Source organism: Mauremys reevesii, unplaced genomic scaffold, assembly GCF_016161935.1.
Source record: "Mauremys reevesii isolate NIE-2019 unplaced genomic scaffold, ASM1616193v1 Contig7, whole genome shotgun sequence".
NCBI classification, from domain to species: Eukaryota; Metazoa; Chordata; order Testudines; family Geoemydidae; genus Mauremys; species Mauremys reevesii.
In genome coordinates, this window is record NW_024100884.1 from 1,421,833 (window position 1) to 1,443,734 (window position 21,902).

Sequence of the window (21,902 nt, forward strand, 5' to 3'; positions counted from 1 at the left end):
CCTGCTTCTTGCTTGCATATATATACCTGCCCCTGGAAATTTCCACTACATGCACCCGACGAAGTGGGTATTCACCCACGAAAGCTCATGCTCCAATACATCTGTTAGTCTATAAGGGGCCACAGGACTCTTTGCTGCTTTTACATTTTAAGTGTAGAGCAGGCCTGAGACACCCAGTGTGGTGTGGAAGACAGCTCTGCGCTGGGAATTGGCTGCGGTTTGGTCTGGCTGCTATTGCCAGGGGTCTGTAGTTACAGAGCACAGGGCAGCCCCACGCACGCCCTCAGGCCTATAGGTTAGCCAGCATTCAAAAGCTCTGGGGATGGGAAATGCAGTCACTTCTCAGGTGGGCCCAGAGCCGCTTGGATGATTGAGCTGAGATAGACAAACTGACCTCAATCCCTTCCTTCTCACTCACCCACTTCTCGCCTTCCTTTCTCCTCTCCCTATGTGCTCAGGCTCCCCCTCCTCACCTGTACTGGCCCTCTGCCTGTCTTCCCCTCTCACCTGGATTGCACCGCCTGCTCCTCAGAGGGGCTGCCGTTGGCTGGACTCGTCTCAGTAGGCAGCTGCGCACCCTCCACGGGTCTCTTGCGGCTCTTGGTCTGGCTTTGCTCTCTTTTCAGCTCGGAGTCACTGGATGGACCAGATGGACACAAGAACTGGTTACAACCTGGGAGAGGGGGCTCTCTAATGGCAGGCGAAGCTAGACATGGGAACCAGAGGGAAAGCAACCCAATGCCACCAAGGGAGAGGCACACAGACTAAAAGCATCTCTTCCAAGCCAGTGCTAAAGGAATCAATGTATTATTCCATGTTCACGTCAAGTTAGAGCTGAGAGTTTAGTCACATAACACTCAGGGTTAGATTTGTCAGAGCAGCTTTCCTCTGCAGAGTATGTTTAACAAATGGGTCTCTGCCCCAGGATCAGGACTAAGTCGCAAGGAAGCTTGGGAGGAAGGATGGGATTGTGGTTAAGGCACAAGACTGGGTGGCAGAACACCTGGGTTCTGTTCCTAGCTCTGAAACTGACTCACTGTGTGGGTGAAATAAGGGGCCTTTGTCTATCAGATCCCCCTTGTGGCAAGATGGGGAGCTACACCAACTTGGCTCCACCCCCTGATGCTCTCACACACAAGTCCTTGTTACAACCTGACTTCTCCTCAGCAGTCTCTGGCTCCTTCAGGGTGATGGGGAGTCAGAAGTTCCATGGCTCTAGTAGGCGTCAGTCAGCCCTAGGTCTCCTGTGTTTAGAACCTTCTTATCATAGAATCTCAGGGTTGGAAGGGACCTCAGGAGGTCATCTAGTCCAACCCCCTGCTCAAAGCAGGACCAAACCCAACTAAATCACCCCAGCCAGGGCTTTGGCAAGCCTGACCTTAAAAACCTCTAAGGAAGGAGATTCCACTACCTCCCTAGGTAACCCATTCCAGTTCTTCACCACCCTACTAGTGAAAAAGTTTTTCCTAATGTCCAACCTAAACCTCCCCCTCTGCAACTTGAGACCATTACTCCTTGTTCTGTCATCTTCTACCACTGAGAACAGTCTAGATCCATCCTCTTTGGAACCCCCTTTCAGGTAGTTGAAAGCAGCTATCAAATCCCCCCTCATTCTTCTCTTCTGCAGACTAAACAATCCCAGTTCCTCAGCCTCTCCTCATAAGTCATGTTCTCCAGCCCCTAATCATTTTTGTTGCCCTCCGCTGACTCTCTCCAATTTGTCCACATCCTTCTTGTAGTGTGGGCCCAAAACTGGACACAGTACTCCAAATGAGGCCTCACCAGTGCTGGAGTAGAGGGGAATGATCACATCCTCGATCTGCTGGAAATGCCCCTACTTATACAACCCAAAATGCCATTAGCCTTCTTGGCAACAAGGGCACACTGTTGACTCATATTCAGCTTTTCGCCCACCGTAACCCCTAGGTCCTTTTCTGCAGAACTGCTGCCCAGCCATTCGGTCCCTAGTCTGTAGCAGTGCATGGGATTCTTCCGTCCTAAGTGCAGGACTCTGCACTTGTCGTTGTTGAACCTCATCAGATTTCTTTTGGCCCAATCCTCTAATTTGTCGAGGTCCCTCTGTATCCTATCCCTACACTCCAGCGTATCAACCACTCCTACCAGTTTAGTGTCATCTGCAAACTTGCTAAGGGTGCAGTCCACACCATCCTCCAGATTGTTAATGAAGATATTGAATAAACCGCCCCAGCCCCTGGCTGGAGTACGCAGGGAGCCCAGGGCAGCCCAACTCACCGGGTTCAGCTCAGGGCCCGTTTGGATCAGCCAGAACCACTCTTTGTCAGCCCCTTGCTGCTGCTCCTCCTGCCTCTCCCCTCTGTAGGCTTGCCCCACGCCTCTCTTTGGAGTGTTAGCCGCTCACCAGCCTGCTAGAGGACAGCTCTCTAGCAGCTGTCTTTCTTCTCAGGAACTCCTTCTAACTGAGGTCTTTAATATTTTTATCATGCCCAGGTTCTTCCTGCCTAATTAACTGCTTCTCATTATCCTTGGGTGAACCTGAGCTGCCTCATTCCCCATTGTGGAGCCTGTAAGAGGTGGACTGGGCCCCTGAGCCTTCAAAGGGCCATTTACCCTCTGACCACGCAGTGGGCAAATCCCTTCCTCTCCTCTTATCAATAATTAAAATAAGGTCCCTATCCTGGGGAATTTACAATTCCAGGGCCAGATTCTGATCTCACTCACACAACTGAGAATGAGGAGCATATGCTCTCAGCAGTGGTGTTTATGAGCATCCCAGGGTACCACAGCTGAGTGTGAAATTAGAGTGAGGCTTTAATTATGCCAGCAAAGAGTTGGAACCCACAAATCAGGGTGGGGGTGGGAAAGGGCAGGGATCCAGGAAAAGCTATGGAGAGAGACACCTTGTTTTGTACGCGCCCTGTGGGTTCCTGTGTTAATTGTTAATGTACGAAAGAGTCACGGAAGGTGAAGGGACAGAAGAGCCGGGCTGTGGCATTACGTCAGAAAGAACCTACACAGACTCTTCGTAAAGTGCCAGACTTTGGTCCAGCCTGGAAGCCCTTCAGAGAGCAGTGCAGCCAGCTGCCTCCCAGCCCAGCTCTAGCTTCCCTTACCTGTCCAGTGAGGGGTGGTAATTCTCATCTCGCAGGTCGTCGGTGTAAGTGAGGTCATCTTCCTTGGTGAAGTCTTCATCCTCGTCCTCTTCCTTTTTGGGCTCAGGCACCTCCTCTGGTTTATCCTCCAATCCTGGTGCACTGCAAGAATCAAATGTCAAGAGAGGGGTCTGGACGGCCTATCTCCCTGAGCCATGGCTCTGAGGGGAAGTCTCTGAGGGCTCTGTGGCTCCTGATCCCACCATCTCTCCTCACAGCCTGATGGCCATCCTGTCTACATGTCCCTGTCAGTCACTGGCCTCTCTGCTGAAGCTGTTCCCAACAGGGCTGATGAGTAATAATAGGGATGGGGCAAGACTGCCCCACTGGGAACTGGCTTGATAATTTCACACCAGACATTGTCAGATGGGAGTGACTCTGGGTCATCGCAGTCCTGGGGATACAGGGCAGTTCCTCTCTAGTCCTGGGAGCACACGCGCAGGGGATAGGTAAGCACCAGGGACAGATGATGAGGAGAAGAGCCTCCGTCACTCACCTCTCCAGCTCTATCCCTTCTGTGCCAGCCTCTGCCTCTGCCAGGGGAGCTGTGGGGAGAGAAACTAGATGCAGTCAGTTGAAGGGTGAGATGGAACCATGAAGCTGAGATCTGCAGAGAAGGGACAGGGAAGGAAGGAAGGAACAACCGCAATGGTGGAAGAGAGGGGGCAGGGAAGGTTTGGGAGGAGAGAGGAACGCAGAATGAGAAGGCCCCAAGGAAGGGAACTAAATCCTCATTCAGGGTATAAACCAACCACTAACTGTCCAGAGAAAGGGGGCTAGGAGAAACTATAAACAAGTTGTTCCATAATTGTCCAATAGGGAGTTTCTTGCCACCCCTATGAAGCACCTGATACTGGTCACTGAGGGATAAAGGGCTAGATGGACTCCCCCTTTCCTCGGAGCCCTGGGGATCTGAGACCCACGGCTCTTCCCCTCACTCCAGCCGGGAGATCACGTCGGGTTTGGGAATGAGAAATCCTGCTGAGGGGGGAAGAACATTGTGGGATGGGGGTGAATGAATGGCTTGTGGAATGATTGTTACAAAGAAAGTTCCATGACATAACCCGGCCCCTCCCCTACGCTGTGGGGATGTGGCATCAGAAGACAGACATGGGAGACCCTTCGGAAGAGTCAGACATGCTTTGCCCCCTGGAGAAGATGCTCAAACAGCACTAATATCAAACCACTTAGGCCAGATACCGAGCTGTAGCGGGGAATGAAACTTTCAACAAAAAAGACTTCTTTTCAGAAAATGAGATTTGGTTGAAAATTATTTCATTTTCAAAACAGTTTAGCTTTCAATTCCATTTTTAGAAAGTATTTTGAAATTGTAATTCTTTTTTGGGGGGGGAAGAACAATTTTTTTTTAAATTGTCAGATTTTTTAAAAAATTGTCAGTTTAGAAATTGTGTGGAATTGCCACCTTCTGCCAGAGTTCTACTTTGTCCCGCCTGTCCTTTTCCACCCAAACAATGGGGGAGGAAAGTCAAAGAGTGAGAGAAATTAATAGCAAAGCGTTACTCTGAAGGGTTAAGCACTGAACGTGATATTTGTGGAGAGAAAGCTTGTAATACCCAAGGGAACAAGGAATCCCTTACCCAGCGAGGTCACGCCTTGTAATTCTCCTGCATGACGTCCCTGTAGAGGGCTCTCTGACCGGGTCCAGCACAGCCCACTCCTCCTCCGTGAAATACACAGCCACCTCCTCGAAGGTCACCGCCCCTGAAACAACCACAGTCCCCACTCAGGACCTGTTCCCAGCCATAATCCCACCTGCCCCAGACTGTTCTAGTTTCCTGTGTACTTTCAGTAAGGCTTATAATACCCATAATCTGCAAGTTGCAATCTCATCCCTACTGCTCCCAAGTGCTGCTCAACGGCTCACTCACTGCTAGGTCTACCATTTCCACATGCATCATTCAGGCCTCTGGCCATTCCCTCTGCTCATAGGCGCTGACTTATTTTTCACAGTGAGTGCTTCGCCCAAGGCCCCGTCCCCACAATGCTCCGTCCTCACTCTGCCTCTTCCCGCCCCCTCCCACAACTTCCCCACCTGACTTTTGCTCGCTCCTCTCAGTCCCCTTCCCGCCGCTCCTGGCTCCTCTCCGTCCTCCCTGAGCCTGGCCAGCCCGGGGGCCCTGCTAATCAGCTGATCAGCAACCAACCCGGTCTGCCCAAATGCTGTGGCTGGTGGGTGCTGAGAACCCCTATTTTTTCCATGGGTCCTTAAGTGCTGGAGCACCCACAGAGTTGGCGTCATGCCTCTGATACCTAATGCACCTTCAGTGTCCCAGGATGAAGGTCACTTGTTAGTATGTGAAACTGAGGTGGTTCCCACTGGGTTCACAGGGACTGAACCAACAAATCTATGGAAGCTCCTTAGCTGGAATTCCTCCAATTGCAGGTTCCAACAGGTCCGAGATGGAGCCCTCCTGCTCTTTATTCTCACCCAGCCAAATGAAACCTGAACCTTTAGTATCTGGCTCAGTCCACAAGGTTAACTTCTCTCTTCGGTTCCTTCTATTCTGTCAAGGGACCATGTCACCCTGTCATGCTGTTTTATGCAAGTTTTGCTGGTTTATTTTTGAGAATCTCACCGCCCCCTCTCCCCCCAAGCTATGGACTAGAGGTGGCCTGAAATATAACAATGAACAGCCACGTTCTTTGCTTTATAGCAATGACTCTCAACCTTTCCAGATGACTGTGCCCTTTCAGGAGTCTGATTTGTCCTGTGTATCCCCAAGTTTCACCTCACTTAAAAACAACTTGCTTACAAAATCAGACACAAAAATACAAAAGGGTCATAGCCACTATTATGGATAAATTGCTGGCATTCTCATTTTACCATCTAATTATAAAATAAACCAATTACAATATTTATATTCCACTTACATTTCAGTGTATAGTTTATACTGCTCTGTACACAAGTCATTGTTGATATGAAATCTCAGTTTGTACTGACTTTGCTAGTGCTTTTTATGTAGCCTGATGTAAAACTAGGCAAATATTAGAGGAGTTGATGTACCCCCTAGAAAACCTCTGTGTATCCTCAGGGGACACGACTTCTGGTTGAGAACCACTGCTTTACAGTAGCTTGAGACTCGAGCGGCGGAGTTCAGATCTAGATCTGAAGAACTGAACTTGCCCAAAGGGAAACAGATTTAGAAAACCCAGCATGTTTCTTTTTTGCCTTCCCAAACATGGGGCAGGAAGGAGACCCTGCCCCTTCCGTGGCCCTGGCTCTTCCCCCAAGGACCCATCCCCCAGCCAGGCCAGCAGCTGGAGACCAGCCGGGGAGCCCTGGCAGCTCTGAGGAGCTGTGGACCCTCCACCTGCCCGGGGTGGGGGAGCTCAAGAGCAGCCCCAGGCCCGTGTCCCCGCCCAGGGCAGGTGCAGGGCCCACAGTTCCCCACAGCTGCACACATGGCTCTTACCCTAACCCGGTTCCGGCCGGGGACTCGGAGCCACAGCCTGGCCATGGTAAGAGCCGTGCAGGCCGTTGTGAGGAGCCGCAGACCCTCCACCAGCCCTGGGCTCCAGCTGCCAGCCTGGCTGGGGAGCAGGGCCTAGGGAGGAAGAAGGCGGCCAGGGGTGGGGCCCATGGCAAAAAGTGGATGGGCGATGGCCCCCCAGCTCCCCCTATTCCAGCACCCCTGCCCCACAGCATCATATCGGGGCGGTGTGGGGGGCGACATTTTATCCTTTGATTTCCCATCAGATCTGTCTCTCCCATCACCCTTCTCAGCCCCACGCCTGGCTCTGCTCCCTCACAATTTCCCCCCCTCGCGCCGTATCAGCTACCTGAGCAGGCTGGGTCGACTCCCCTTGCCCCAGGCAGGCTTCAGCCAGCGCAGCCGCCTCCTCGCTGCTGCGGGGTTCCCTCGCCGTCACCCAGGCCCGCACGTCCGCCCGCAGCGCCCCCAGGAACTGCTCCCGCACAATGACGTCCACAATCTGCTCCTTGGTGCGCTCCCCGGGCCGCAGCCAGAGCCGAGCAGCCTGGCTGAGCCGGGCTAGCATCTCCCGGGGAGCTTCTCCGGGCCGGGCAGCGCCTGAGCGGAACTGCAACCGATGGGCTTCCTCGCTGGCCTGCTCTGAAACGGCCACCTTGCCCTCGGCACGGCCTCTGGTGGGGCCTGTCCCCATGGAGCCGCAGGTCTCAGGTGCCTCCCGGGGGAACGAAGGAACCTCGTCCCCGTGAGGCCAGTCACGGGACGGCACCACTTGTTCAAGGCCAGCAGTGTCTGCCCCTTCCCGAGACCGGGGAGGTGTCTGCGCCGTCCTCAACGGAGAATCTTCCCCCTCCGAGCATCTCAGCCAGGACTGGGATGGCCTCCGCGGGGACAAGGGCCAGCCAGGGCTCTGCTCCTCAGCCTCGCTCTCCTCCCTCTTGGGATGCTGGATGGGGATCCCACAACGCCCTTCCACCAAGGCACGGGGTTCGCCCCACATCCCAGCTGTGGCAATCGCCCATTGCACCTGGTCCTGCTGGGAAAACGCTGGGGTTGAAAAACTTGGACTAGCTCCACAGAGTCTGTTCCTGCACCTGAGCTAATGGGGCTGTCGCCTTAGCGCGGGTGCTGCAGATTCATCACACTTTTATATCCCGAGGTTCAACCTCACAACCCACCCAGCGTGAGGAGGGAGGGTTCTGGTAGCCCCGCAGCAAGACTCATAAGCATAGGTGCCACCCACAGTGGGCAGTGGGGATAGGGCTTCAGTGGAGGGGGCGGAGCACTCCCAGAGAAAAATAGAAGTCAGCACCTATTCTTGCTCATAAGCCAGACAGAGGGGGAAGATGCGGATACCACGGCACCCCTACTAGCTTTCTTCCCAGTGGGCCTGTTCCATAAACCAGGCTCCAGGTCACGCAAGTCCCAGCCACAGGTCTGTCACCCTCTGCTGCCTGCTCACCCCCATCTTCTTCACCCCCCTGCGTTTTCTGCCCATCTCCCTCCATACATTCCAGAAACCCCCCTACCTGAGCTGGTTCCACAGCAGCCATTTCCCAATCCGGACGTTATTCTGCAGCCTGTCAGGGCGAGAAGGGAGGTTTCAAAAGGGCCTTGGCACCATGTCACGCCCCGATTCCCTCCTGGCTCCTTCCCTGCAGACAGATGCCCTAGCCATGGGGCAGTCAATGCGCGGACGGCTGCCCAGCCCCGGCCTGCCAGACGCTTTTGAAGGGGACCCCAACATCTTTTTTATGTATTGATTGTTATTGTTGCTATTTTTTTTATGTGATTCTCTCGGGAGTCTGACCTTGCTGAAGAATTTTGCACCGACAAAAATAACTGACTTCTGAGTCTGTGCCCGCTTTATTACAACACAGACCCGGCCTCTCCCTCCAGGAGTCAGCGCATTTCTACCCACAGTCTGAACCAAACCCCAGAAAGGAGCAGAACCAAAGGAGCCGCTCTGGGGGATCCCCCGACACTGTCCCCAGGCAGCGCATCCCCCCAGCAGCGCGGGGACCAGGCAGAGGCAGGAACTGGCTTTTCCTCTCCCTGCTCCTCCCTTCTCCCCAGGAAAGTCACTGTGCCCCGGGGTGCTGCAGGGAATGGGGCTGGGCAGGGCTGGGAGCCGGGAACCTCCCTCCCCACTGATCGCTCCTGCTGCCCCTGCCAGGCTCTGCCCCTGTCTCCCTCCCGCCCCCTCCCTCGGGCTGGGAGACTCGGTCCCTGGCCCGGCCCGGGCGTTCGCTCCTGAGCTGGCTCGGCTCCTGCGGGGATCAGGGGCAGAGCCGGGGGTGTCAGGCGGGCAGCAGCTCTGGGACTCGCAGACCCCGGGAGCAGAGCTGGGGCGAGGAGGGGCCGGTGGTGCAGAGTCACTTTCCTGCCCGGCCCCAGCCCTTCCCCCGGGTCTCGCCCCTCACCTGCAGGCTCCGGCTCAGGGGCTGGTGCGGGCAGAGCCGGGTTAATGCAGGTCGCTCCGCTCACAATGGAGCTGCAGCGGCTGCATCTGACCCAGGAAGCTCAACCCCCGGTCTGCTGAGCAGAGAGAGCAGAGCCCTAGGAGCTTCCCCTCCCTGAGCAATACCCAGAGCCCCCTGGTGGGGAAAAGCGAAGGAAACCTCCCCCATTGTGCACCCCAGCAGTGCGGACAGAAACCTGCCGGGGGGGGGGGGGATCCTTTTCTCTTCCCTGAAAAGAGAAAGAAACTTCCAAAGCAAAGGAACCAGAATCAGAGCCCAAGCCAGGGTGTCTGAGACCTTCTCCTAGCGCTCTGTGCTTAGAAAACATTCACCAGCAAACCTGGACTGAAGACCTGGATTTACTCCAGATCAGCTCCAGTATGAATGCCACCATTTGCCCCAGTAGGCACCCAGACACTATGGTGATGGACGTCGCATGAGACCCCTATGGAAAAATAAACAAAAAACAGTATTGAAAGATTAAACTACAGTGACCTACAGCCACTTTACTTCTGGAGGAGCTTAATGTATTACTTTATGTGCATTTATTACCTTTCACATCTTTAGTCAATTCATAATAAAGTTTGTCTACACAGGGAAATTAATTTGGATTAAAGCAGGGTATGAATTTAAAGTCCAATAGCTAGACCTGAGTCCTGCACTTAGGACGGAAGAATCCCATGCACTGCTACAGACTAGGGACCGAATGGCTGGGCAGCAGTTCTGCAGAAAAGGACCTAGGGGTTACGGTGGACAAAAAGCTGAATATGAGTCAACAGTGTGCCCTTGTTGCCAAGAAGGCTAATGGCATTTTGGGTTGTATAAGTAGGGGCATTTCCAGCAGATTGAGGGATGTGATCATTCCCCTCTACTCAGCACTCGTGAGGCCTCATTTGGAGTACTGTGTCCAGTTTTGGGCCCCACACTACAAGAAGGATGTGGATAAATTGGAGAGAGTCCAGCGGAGGGCATCCAAAATGATTAGGGGGCTGGAGCACATGACTTATGAGGAGAGGCTGAGGGAACTGGGATTGTTTAGTCTGCAGAAGAGAAGAATGAGGGGGGATTTGATAGCTGCTTTCAACTACCTGACAGGGGGTTCCAAAGAGGATGGATCTAGACTGTTCTCAGTAGTAAAAGATGACAGAACAAGGAGTAATGGTCTCAAGTTGCAGAGGGGGAGGTTTAGGTTGGACATTAGGAAAAACTTTTTCACTAGTAGGATGGTGAAGAACTGGAATGGGTTACCTAGGGAGGTGGTGGAATTTCCTTCCTTAGAGGTTTTTAAGGTCAGGCTTGACAAAGCCCTGGCTGGGATGATTTAGTTGGGTTTGGTCCTGCTTTGAGCAGGGGGTTGGACTAGATGACCTCCTGAGGTCCCTTCCAACCCTGAGATTCTATGATTCTATGAATTCTCTATGTGAATTTTCATATTCCAGAATAAAAGTGTTTCATTCCAAATTACCATAACCCACTTGTGGGGCCAGAAAGCCACCTTCATTAATACTTCCTCTGTATACTTGTGGATTAAGCTAATTAAGTGAATTAAACTAATTTGGAATAAAGCACTCTTATTCCAGAATCAGAACATCCACACAGGAAGTTAAATTAGGAAAAGTTATTCCAGAATAACTCCTCATGTAGACAAGCTCTGAGACTCGAACCCAAGAGTCCTGTAGAGGACCCATTTACACAGCAAAACAATTGTTGCTGAACTAGTCACAGGGAAAACAATCCCTAGCCCTAGATATCTGGCAGGGGTGATGTGATTAGTTGCCATGATTAATTCCTGAGTATTAACTCCATTAAGTGCAGACACAAAGCACCTTCAGGGCTGACTTGGCTGCCAGCTGATCCCAGACTGTTAGAACCTGTATGGTAGATGAGGTCTAACAACCTGATTTTCAGAAGTAACTACAGATTTTGGGAGTTCCAGCTTGAGACACCTGGGGCCGGAGTTTTCAGAAGTACTGAGAACCTGCAGCTTCCAGTGACAGAGATTAGTGCTCATGTAACTCTATGTGGTTCTTTGTCCCCATCTAATGGCTAGGAACAGGGCCGGTACAACTATTTAGGTGACCTAGGCGGTCACCTAGACGCTGGGATTTGGGGGAGGGCGGTGCCATTTTCTTCAGCAGCGACTGTGGCAGCCGGATCTTCAGCCGCCTGTCGCCACCGGCATTTAGGCGGAGGAGCTGGGGCAGGGGAGTGGAGAGGCCACCTGCAGCAAGTAAGGAGGGCGACATGAAGGAACTCCCTGCCCCAGCTCACCCCTGCCCTGCTCGAGCACGCTAGGCTGCTTCACTTCTCCCGCCTTTCAGGCTTGTGGCGCCAGTCAGCTTAGGTGCTGCAAGCCTGGGAGGCGGGAGAAGTGAAGCAGCCACGGGCAGCTTGGGGTGCCGTGCTATGCACGGAGCAGGTGAGCTGAGCGGGGAGGTGCCTCAGGCGGAGAGTGGGGTGGGGACCTGCTGCAAGGGGGCACCTCAGGGCATAGGGGAGAGCTGCCGTGGGGCCTCAGGGCAGAGGCGTGGGGAGGCGCAGTGGAAGTTTCGCTTAGGCACAAAATATCCTTGTACTGGCCCAGGCTAGGACACCGAGAATAATTACTGGAGCAGGACTTTAACCTGAATCTCCTACATCCTAGGAAAGTGCCCTAAGCGTCAGTCTCTCTCACATGCTTTCTCTGGCCCAATGCATATTTAATATGAAATAGAATTGCTCCAGCAGAAGAGATTTGAAAAACCACCCTGGAGTAGCTAGTCAGTAGGGCACACCGCAGGGCTGGGGGCAATCTGAGCTCAAATCCCCGAGCTCGTGGCTAGAATGGGGGCTGTCTTCCTGGTTTTTCACAAGGTTAGGCATCTAACTCCAGGGTAGGGTGACCAGACAGCAAGTGTGAAAATCGGGACGGGGTGGGGGTAAGAGGAGCCTATATAAGAAAAAGACCCAAAAATCAGGACTGTCCCTATAAACTCGAGACAGCTGGTCATCCTAATCCAGGGTACGATTTATGGCTGAGAATCTAGAGTTGGTGGAAGGGCCCATCTCTGGTCCATCAGTCAGGTGCCTAAGGCCCAGATCAATAAGGTTAGGTGCCTACATACCTCTGAGGATCTGGAGCCTCAGCCATATCCCATTCCTCTGCATCTCATTTCAAGCTAGTTTAGGTAACTCCTTGCTCAGCAAGCTGGCTTCTGAACAGCCCTTTCCTAGGGGCCTAACTTCTCCGCACAATGTATGGGGAGCCTGGGATGTAATTTGGGGCTGAGAATCTCACTAGGTATTAGGGCACCTAGGAGTTAGGTACTGTAACACCTAAGTACTCTTACGACACTAGCGCCCAGTCCATTAGCACAGGCAGGAGCTACTCATGATTTTAGTTCGAGGGGTCGAACCTCACGGAGGGCCTGACAAGGGCATTGTTACACTCAGCCCCTTGGAGGATTAGGCCCTTGTGTTTCTTACGGTGGGCACCCGGAAACTGGAAGTTGCTTGTGGAAAGTGTGGGGATAAGAACCTGGAGAGGAGTGAAGAAGAAAAAGTAGAAATAAAGGCTGATCCAAGCATTAGAGCAGTAGCATTGGAGCTCTGGGTTCACTTCCCTCTCCCATCATGTACTCCCTGTGTCACTCTAGGCATGTCAGTTAGGCCCTGTTCAGTGGAAGCTAGGAACTCAGATACTATGGTAACAAGGGCCAGATAACTATGATAGAGGACTTGGGAGATCTAGGTTCAATTCTAGCTAGGCAAGTAACTTAATCTCACTGTTATTATGGATGCAATTTTTGTCACAGTGATCATCCCTGTAACAGAACCCATGCATTTTACCACTGGTTTCAACTGGACTATGAAAAGAAGGAAGCTATTTTCTACTATGTTAAGCAGTGTTTGAAAAAGAAAGTATTGTGAAATAAATCAATCAATAAAATTCCATAGCTTCATTTTCCAAAGAAAAGAAAACTTAAGGTTTGTCGATCGATCAAGCTTGGTGCAGCCAACTGACCCTGTGCACCTTGCGGACATGCATTAGCGGTTTGTTAATATGCTTTGATCTAGTCCCCTTTGATAATATTGATGATTATTTATTTATCACAGCTCTGTAACCGTTAAAAGGAGGCTTGGAATGATTCAGTTTCTATCTGGAAATGTTGGCAAACATCTATTTTGCTGTACACACACAAATCCACGAATCAACATTTCTATCTATAATAATAAAAATTTACAGATAGGTAAGTAAGAAAATGCTGCTTGAGAACTTATGAGAGTCAAATTCCAGTGAGTTAGACTTTTGAATTAGGTTTGTTATAAATACGCTAGCAAATTAATAGTAAAAGCAGGTGTGATTTGTTGATATAAGGATATTTATTTGGTCTATCTTGACATGCGATCGTCAAGTAAGAGTTAAAATTAGCTAACAGCTAAGACAGAAACCACAGATGGAGAAGGAATGCTTCAGGAGCCCAAGGGCACTGACAACTGAAAACAGTAGATAGACTTATATGGCCAAATGCCCGCCCAGTAACTTGGCTTGTAAGGCTGGTCTACACTGGGGGGGGTCGATCTAAGATACGCCACTTCAGCTACGTGAATAGCGTAGCTGAAGTCGAAGTATCTTAAATCAATTTACTCTCGTCCTCACGTGGGATCACGCCCACGGCTCTCGTCGACTCCGCCACCGCCCGTCGCACTGGTGGAGTTCCGGAGTCGACGGAAGGTTATGGGGATCGATATATCGCATCTAGATGAAACGCGATATATCGATCCCCAAGAAATCGATCACTACCTGCTAATATGGCGGGTAGTCTAGATGTACCCTTAGAACAGAACAAATCTTCCCTTCATGGCCCTCCGGGTATTTGTAAATACTCACCCCTACCCCACCACTTTGCCTAAGGTATTAATGAATAATTGATGTAATCAAACATTTTGATGCATATGTTCTGTTCCTGTCACTGTGTTGGCACTGCTACCAAAAATCTCTGATCAATGGTGCTGGGACACACCATCACCTAGAGTGGAGCACCCACAGGGACAGCACTCGAAGAAGAAACAATGTTTGTCTCTGTAAGAACAAGATAAATGCAAATGAGGTGCTAAGAGAAAGGTATATAATTGGTCACTGTAGCACTACACTTTTGAAGATGTTTATCAGTCTTCCTGGTACCATGAATAAACCCCCTTCAGTATTGTCTGTGCCTGCCCGATTCTTGGGGAAAGCAGTTCAAACCTTTGCAACCAAGAAGACACAGAAACCACCACTTTGATTATTCCAACAGATAAAAATGCTAGTGTTTACTATGCAGACAAGAAAAGTTACATTTGCTGTTCAGGTGTTTGAAAGTTAAGTGTTACTTAACATTTTTGAACAAGGCATTTGTTGTTAGTTCTCCTTTACTGGAGTAGGTAGCAGAGCAGTACCATGAGAGAAGTAAGAACAGGAAGAAGCCAGAATTGAGACCTTTCAAAGTTTTGGCCCAAGTGAGGGGTTATGGGGGTGTCATTTGAGCTCCCTTGCTCAGGTGACAAAATGTTGTGGGCTTGGCCTTCTCCAGTGTCAGAGAACTAGATAATAGTGGATAGTAGGTTCACTTATATGTTTCCATAGACAAACCCTGTTTGTTTAGCAGAAACATTTTACTGTTAATAAATGCACATTTATGTTCTCAATCAGCTGTTATTACACAAATTTCTGTTGCCATAGCTTGAAATTATCTATTTTCACCATGACTGTGCTCTGAATAAGGCATAATTTACTGTGACAAAATCCTATCCATAACCATTATTACCACCCTGTCTCAGTTACCAATCTGTCCTTACTTCACAGGGTGCATGCAAGGATAAAATCCACGGATGATTGTCAGGCGTCCAGTGTGAGGGCTGTATAAGCCCGAAGACAGGTAAGCACAGGCCCAGTTCTGCTGGCATAAACCCCATTGACATCAGGCAGGTGCATCCTGCGGAAGACTCAGGTATGTCTACACTAGAAACGCTACAGCAACACAGCTGCAGCGCTGTAGTATAGACTAAGTACAGTGAAGGAAGAGGTTCTTCCATCACTGTAGAACATCCACTTCTTCGAGAGGCACTGGCTAGGTCAGTGAACAAATTCTTCTGTCAATATAGTGCTGTCTATGCCGGGCTTAGGTGAGCTTAACTTTGTTTCTCAGGGTGAATTTTTCACACCCTGAGCAATGTACGTAAGTCAACCTAGCTTTCTAGCGTAGACCAGCCCTCACTGAGGAATGGTTTCCTTTCCATGACATGAACAGGCCCTGAGTGCTAATGTATGGCTCTCTCTCGGGGGAGTGACTCTGTCCACAGACAGCCCACTCCAAGCCTGTCATCTCCGAGGACTAGAAGACCATGCACTGAGGAAACACAAGGCACAGCCTGCCTGAGATCCCCAAGAGATTTGACTCATACTTGTGTTCTGGGCTCCAAGGTGGAGGTAGGTGATTGGTACGGCTGGGCCAGAGGGGTGGCCAGGAGACAGTGACGGGAATGGGAATTCAGTTTCAAGCCAGAGGAGGGATCTGACAGTGGGGCTGTACCGAGGACAGTACTGGGCTTTCAGGTCCCTGCACACCCTCTGGCCTTGAATAAGCCCAGGGGAGATCAGGTGCATCTGGACTATGAGTGAGGGGAGGTGACATTTACAACGCAGACACCGAGGTCAGATCTTCAACTTTCAAGCTTGTTTGGTGGGAAAATCTTCCCTTTCCTCTGGCTCACATCTCCAGGGACTGGTATCTTGTTGAGAAGAGGGGTCAGAGTTTTCCTGATTCCACATAACGAAACCTGCTTACTATGCAAGGCAGTTATCTCACTGGGAGTTAGGCGCCTACACCTTAGAGGAGCTGGGCCTCCATCACCTGAAATCATCTCCGTGAACATAAGTGAAGAGGATCCAGGAAGAAAACAAAAGGGTCTTGTGGTTAACAGAAGGCAAGTGGTGAGATCTGGGTTTCAGTTCCTGGCTCAGTCACACACTCTCTGTATATAAGAACATAAGAACAGCCATACTGGGTCAGGCCAAAGGTCCATCTATCCCAGTATCCTGTCTTCCGACAGTGGCCAATGCCAGGTGCTTCAGAGAGAATAAAACGAACAGGCAATCACCAAGTGACCCATCCCGTCACCCATTCCCAGCTTCTGGCAAACAGAGGCTACGGACACCATCCCTACCCTTCCTAACTAATAGCCACATGGACTTATCCTCCATTACCTTATCTAGTTCTTCTTTGAGCCCTGTTATAGTCTTGGCCTTTACAACATTCTCTGGCAAAGAGTTTCACAGGTCGACTGTGCGTTGTGTGAAGAAATACTTCCTTTTGTTTGTTTTGAGAGGGGACGACCACATCTGCATGCAGTATTCAAGATGTGGGTGAACCAAGGATTTATAGAGAGGCAATATGATATTTTCTGCCTTATTATCTAACTCTTTCCTAATGCGCAATCTTTAAGCAAGTCCCCTGGGATAAAGTTTTCAAACATACTTAAGGGCTGGTCCACACTAAGAAGCGGGGTCGAACTAGGGTCCGCAAATTCAGCTACGTGAATAGCGTAGCTGAATTCGAAGTACCCTAGTTCGAACTACTCACCGCCCAGACGCCGCGAATCGAAGTCCGCTGCTCCGTCGACTCCGCCACCGCCTTTTGCAGTGGTGGAGTACCGGAGTTCGAACTATCGCTTCCGGAGTTCGAACTATCGCGTCCAGATTAGACGCGATAGTTCTAACTCCGAGAAGTCGAACTCACCGCGTCGACCCGGCTCGTAAGTGTAGACTAGCCCTAAGACTCAGACCTCAGAGGTATTTAGGCTCCTAACTCGCATGATTTCAATGGAAGTTAGAGCCTAAATACCTTTGACGATCTGGGTCTAAGTGACTTAGAGACACTGATGTTCAGCCGACCAGATTGGCACCTAACTCCCATTGAAATCCACAGACTTTAGGAGTCTAAATACCCTTGAAGATCTTGCCCTTAATCTTTTGTGATACGATCTCCCATGTAAAAAGAGGGATCAGAATCCTTACTGTCTGTTTGGTCTATTTTACACTGGGAGCTCTTCAGGTAGAGACCTTCTCACAGTGCATGCAGGCAGCTCAACACAATGGGCTCACAATCTCCGTTAGGACACCAAGATTCTGCTCTAATACAAAGACCATGACACTAGCAGGCTTTTCCGCAGCTGGACGGGGATGGTGCACATCCTGCAGTCACTGGAGCTGCACCAATCTGGGAGATGGGGTGGGAAACGGCAGCAGGAGCTGTGGCCATTAGGATGAAGGCAGGCTCACCTACCCTCACCCCTGCTCCCACCCACGCTGGCAGAACCAGCAGCGCCATGAGAGAAGACGCCTCCCTGCCCCAGGCATTACACAAAATAATTCTTTATTGAGGATTTGTCCAAAACCCGGCCGAGGTAGCAAAACTGAGGCCTTTTCCTGGGAGGGCGAACCTCAGGATCTTTCTTCAGAGTTCCCTGCCCCAGAGAAGGTGAGACCCTTTGCCTGGTGTCAAAGTCCTCTTGGCCCACAGAGAGTCTGCGCCTACTGACTGGTGTGGGAGACTGTGCATGGCTGCGGGGTTTGCCTCCTGTCCCCATACTCTCAGTGCCTGGGCAGGATTTCAGATCTGCCGCTACCGCCTCCTGCCATGGTTCAGTCGTTATCCCCACCCTCTGCTAAGTGCTTTATGTCGCACCTCAGCAGAGTCCAGCTGGAAGGCAGGATCCTGCTGGGATCATCTCTGCCAACATCCCCTGTGGCTCAGCCCCCAAGCACTGGTCAGACCCGGATCCCGCCGGTGTGGCCCGTTACTCGGCAGAGGCTGTGATGGGGACACCGGCCTTTCTGCCTTCTCCATCTTGGAATGGCTCAGTGCAGAGATCTCCAGCTGCTCTGTGACAAGTGGGCATGGCCCATCCGGGTGGTCCTCGGTTGGTGTCTCCTCAGTGAGGGTGGGGCGGGATGGCGCGTCCTGGTGGGCGGGTTCTGGCATTTCCGGCATGGCTGGGCCGGGCCGGCAGCCACCTCGGATGGTTTGCTCTTGTGCGCAGTGACGTTGTCCTTCTTCTCAAACTTCTTGCCGCAGATGTCGCAGGAGAACTGGTAGAAGGAGTCGGCCATGCTTCTTCATGTGCCAGTTGAGGGAGGCCTTCTGACGGCAGGTGAAGCCGCAGATCTCACACCTGTGGGTGGGGAAGGGGATCAAGAGGAGAGCGTGAGAAGGCGGGGCAGGGAATCAGAGAGAGAAAGCTTAGAGAGGGATGCACAGAGGATACAGGAACACAGGAATTGCCAGGTTGGATCAGATTCAAGGCCCATCTGGCCCCTTATCCTGTCTCTGATAGAGCTCAGCACAAGATGCTTCAGAGGAAGGTGTAAGAACCTCACAGTGGCTAATGTGGGCTAATCTGGCCCACACGTTAGGTCAGGTCCTGGACTCTAATGGTTAGAGAACTGGCTTAAAACCTAATCTCCCTTCCAAAATTGTTGTTGTTCATTATGGTCATTCTCAACATTTTTGTTTCCACATAAATGTCCAATCCCCGCTTGGAATCTCACTAAATCTTTGGCCTCAGCAACTTCCTGTGGCAATGAGTTCAACGGGCTAATTCAGTACCCCCAAACTTTTGAGGATCGTGCCCTCCTTACCTCTGTCCGCCCACCACGCCCTCCCTGGAGCCCGGTTGGAGTGGTGCCGTGGGTTGGGAAGGGGGAAATGGCATGGACAGCAGAAGGGGGCCGAGGCTGGAGGCGGGCTGGGAGCGGGCTATGGCCAAGGGTCGAGGTTGGGGACAGCTGTGGAGCGGACCCACAGCTGAGCTGCGGTGGCGCGGCTAGCACCCAGGCCTGCAGCCAGGTGCGGCTCTGTTCTCGCCCGCCCCAGCCTTGGCCCTGGGCTGGGAACAGAGCTGCAGCCAGGACGGATGCGGGCGGGTAGCAGCGCTGTATTGAGGCTGGGATGGGGCCAGACACGGGGCTGGGAGCTGGGGATGGGACCGAAGCAGAGCTGTGGGCAGGAGTTGGAGCTGGCCTGGGCCACGCTGTGCCCTCCTGGATATTTCTCCACGCCTCCCTAGGGGGGCACACCCCACACTTTGGGGACCTCTGATCTACAAGTATCTAATGGGTGTATACATCAACAGGGTGAGGGGGAGAGGCCTTGTCTGGGGTGTAGTTAGGAAGAGGGCCCGGACAGCCCTAGGGACTGTATCTTCCACAACTGGATCGATGGCACCTAATCAGCCATTTCCACCTTTGGCTTCTCAGTGCTGCGATTCTTAGGGACACAGAGGACGAGACCCCAAGTCACAGAGCGAGCCAGCGGGGTTTGCTACTTACTGTATGGGTTTCTCCCCCGTGTGGATGCGTCTGTGGATGATCAAGTTGCTGCTGGTGCGGAAGGGGCGGGCGCAGTACTCACAGATATAATCCCGTTTGTCTGCAGGGGGAAGGAGAGCGGGTTACTGGCTGCACTGGCCAGCAGGATGTAGGGCAGGGCATTTTACCCAGGCGGAAGCAAAGGTAGGGACGAGAAAAGGGCAGTAGGTCCAGGGGTCGAAAAGCAGGGGGGTGGTAGAGCAGATATTGGTAGTGAGTCCAGGGCTGGAATGACAGTGGGACCTGCAGGTTGGGATTGAGTGGCCCTGGCGGGGGTGGGGTGGGGGAGAGAGAGAGAGTGTGTGTGTAAGGAGCCCAGGGCTGGGACTGCAGGGGAGCTGTGGGGCTGGATTGAGCGACACTGGCAGGGGTTTGTGTGTGTGTAGGAGCCACAGACTGGGACAGAAGCCCTGCAGATCCAGATGGAGGGGCCCTCAGAGAGCTGTGTGTGTGCTGAGTTGAGGGGGAGCCCAGCACTGTAGAAGGCAGGTGCTTTGAGACTTTAGCCCCGGTGCTCAGGCTCACTGACCGCTGTGCAGCTTCTCGTGCTCCTTCAGGTGTTTCTTGAAGTTGAAGGATTTGCCGCAGCTGGGCTCGGAGCAGGTGAAGGTCTTCTGGTGCACGTGCTGGTATTTCCTGTGGTGCTGCTAGAGGTGAAGGGAAGCAGAGGGTAGGTCAGCTGCCGCCCAGAGACCCTGCAGTCCGCCCTCCTGTTTCATACCTAACTGAGCGCCTCCCACAGAACTGGGAGTCAGAGGGAATGCTTGATTTGGCTTTGGGGCTGGAACAGCAGCCCCAGTACAGGGGCTCTGGTGCCACTTGGCTCTCTCTGTAGGATGACAGAGGAAGCCATATCTCTATGGCCCAGTCCACCCCAGCCTCTCTGTGGAGGCTGCAGCAAAGGCGCCGATTGGATCATGTTCCAAAATTGACTGCAATCAGTGTGAATCTTGCCATGGATGTCGATCAGCTTTTGGTCAGGGCCTTAGCCCTTCTATAGAATCTTGTCCTGCTGGGAACTGAGTACACATCGACTCGTTTCATTGAACTGCCAGTCAGATGGGAGCGACTGGGGCATATGTGAAAGCTCCCATTTGGGCCAGGGATTGAAATGGTGATGTACAGAATTAAATGCATGAGTAGCTACAGCTTTAACTATGGTAAAACCATAGAAGACTCATATTCTCTGTGGATCAGGCACAGAGAGGGCCCTGTAACATACGCTCATCGGTGGGTCACACTGAACTGATTGTCACGCCCACAGCTGGGCTGATACCAGGACCATAATGGTATTAGGCCATGTATCCCAAAGGGGACCAGGCAGTTCCTGGGGTAGGTCAGGTGCCCTCCCCAGGTCACTGTGTCACTCACGCTCAGGTACTGGCGGTTGGAGAAGATCTTGCCGCAGCCCTCGAAATCGCACAGGAGCATCTCGCGCTTGGCTGCTTTCCTGCAGAGAGGAGGAGGTGAGGATCTTGCAGGTTATTGATGGAGCCAGGATGCAGTCCAGCAGCCCTCGGTTCTCAAACCTCCTCGTAGACCTTCTCTCTGTCCTCTCCTCTCCATCCCCGCTGCAGGGGCAAGAGCTGTGTCCTCTGCAGCCATCTCCATGGATCTTTCCCTGCTCACCAGCTGCCTTCGTCACCTCTCCTCTGCGGCTTGTCACGTCTGGACAAAGCCCCCTTCATCTCCCTGCCTCACTAGCTCTCCATCTCCTTTCCAACCTCTTTTCTCCCATCTGTCCCCATCTGCTCTGGTCTCTCGATTAGCTGTGTAAAGTATTGGGTGTGGGATGGTGGAGAGATTGGACAAAGCACACCACTAGCAATGGGGAAGGTGTGCGGGTGGGGGCGCTAAGGGGTGGGTCACATGCCCTGTGGATGATGCCAACTGATGGGAGCGGTGGGGATGCGAGAAATGCCAGGAGTATCACTAGGCTGTGAGCGTATGAAGGGACAGAGAGGGGTGGTTGCAAGGGGGAATGGATGGGAGACCAAATGGCAAGAGGATTGCCCATCACTGGGCCATTGAAAAGTACAGTAGGTTAACAGGCTGTGGGAAGCAGCCCCTGGTGTGTGGCTCTGGGGCTAATGAGGTTTTTGCTCCCCTCTAAGTCCACCTGGAATGGCGCCACCTGCACCAAGAGACCAATCCAGACAGAGAGGGAGATCCCGCCCCGCCCCAAATGCTCCCCTTCGCAGGAGGCACCACCAGTCGCTCAGTGGAGTGGGGAGTCCAGCCGAGGGGAGCAAGGATACGAGGGACTGGTCTGCAGCCCAGCTCTGCTACCATAAGGGCTCTAGGGCAGGGCAGCCAGCAGTCATGGCCAGGGTCCTACCTGATTCTCTTGGGGCCGATCTGGGCCAAATCCTTGTTGCTCGGCTGTCCTCGCTTGCGGCTGCAAAGGAAGAAACACACTGATTGGGTGCTCCCAGAGAGGGGCGTGTCTTTCCTCCTCCTTTCTCCCCAT

At 52.2% G+C, this 21,902-nt stretch overlaps 1 protein-coding gene and 1 pseudogene across 3 annotated transcripts in view; both read right to left on the reverse strand.

Moving 5' to 3' along the window:
- The window catches only part of LOC120394605 (zinc finger protein 300-like), a 44,103-nt gene extending 34,933 nt beyond the window's left edge, over positions 1-9,170 (reverse strand). For 2 of the 3 annotated variants that reach the window (XM_039518835.1, XM_039518833.1), the window contains exons 1-3: positions 9,007-9,170; positions 8,113-8,163; positions 6,933-7,619 (exon numbers count right to left, since the gene is read on the reverse strand). In XM_039518835.1, the coding sequence (XP_039374769.1) occupies positions 6,933-7,619; positions 8,113-8,136 (711 nt within the window). In that variant the 5' untranslated portion in view covers positions 8,137-8,163; positions 9,007-9,170. The remainder of the gene's footprint in view (positions 1-6,932; positions 7,620-8,112; positions 8,164-9,006) is intronic. The other variant, XM_039518834.1, reaches the window with a different exon arrangement.
- LOC120394615 overlaps positions 1-21,902 on the reverse strand; it is a 53,551-nt pseudogene that overhangs the window by 14,183 nt on the left and 17,466 nt on the right.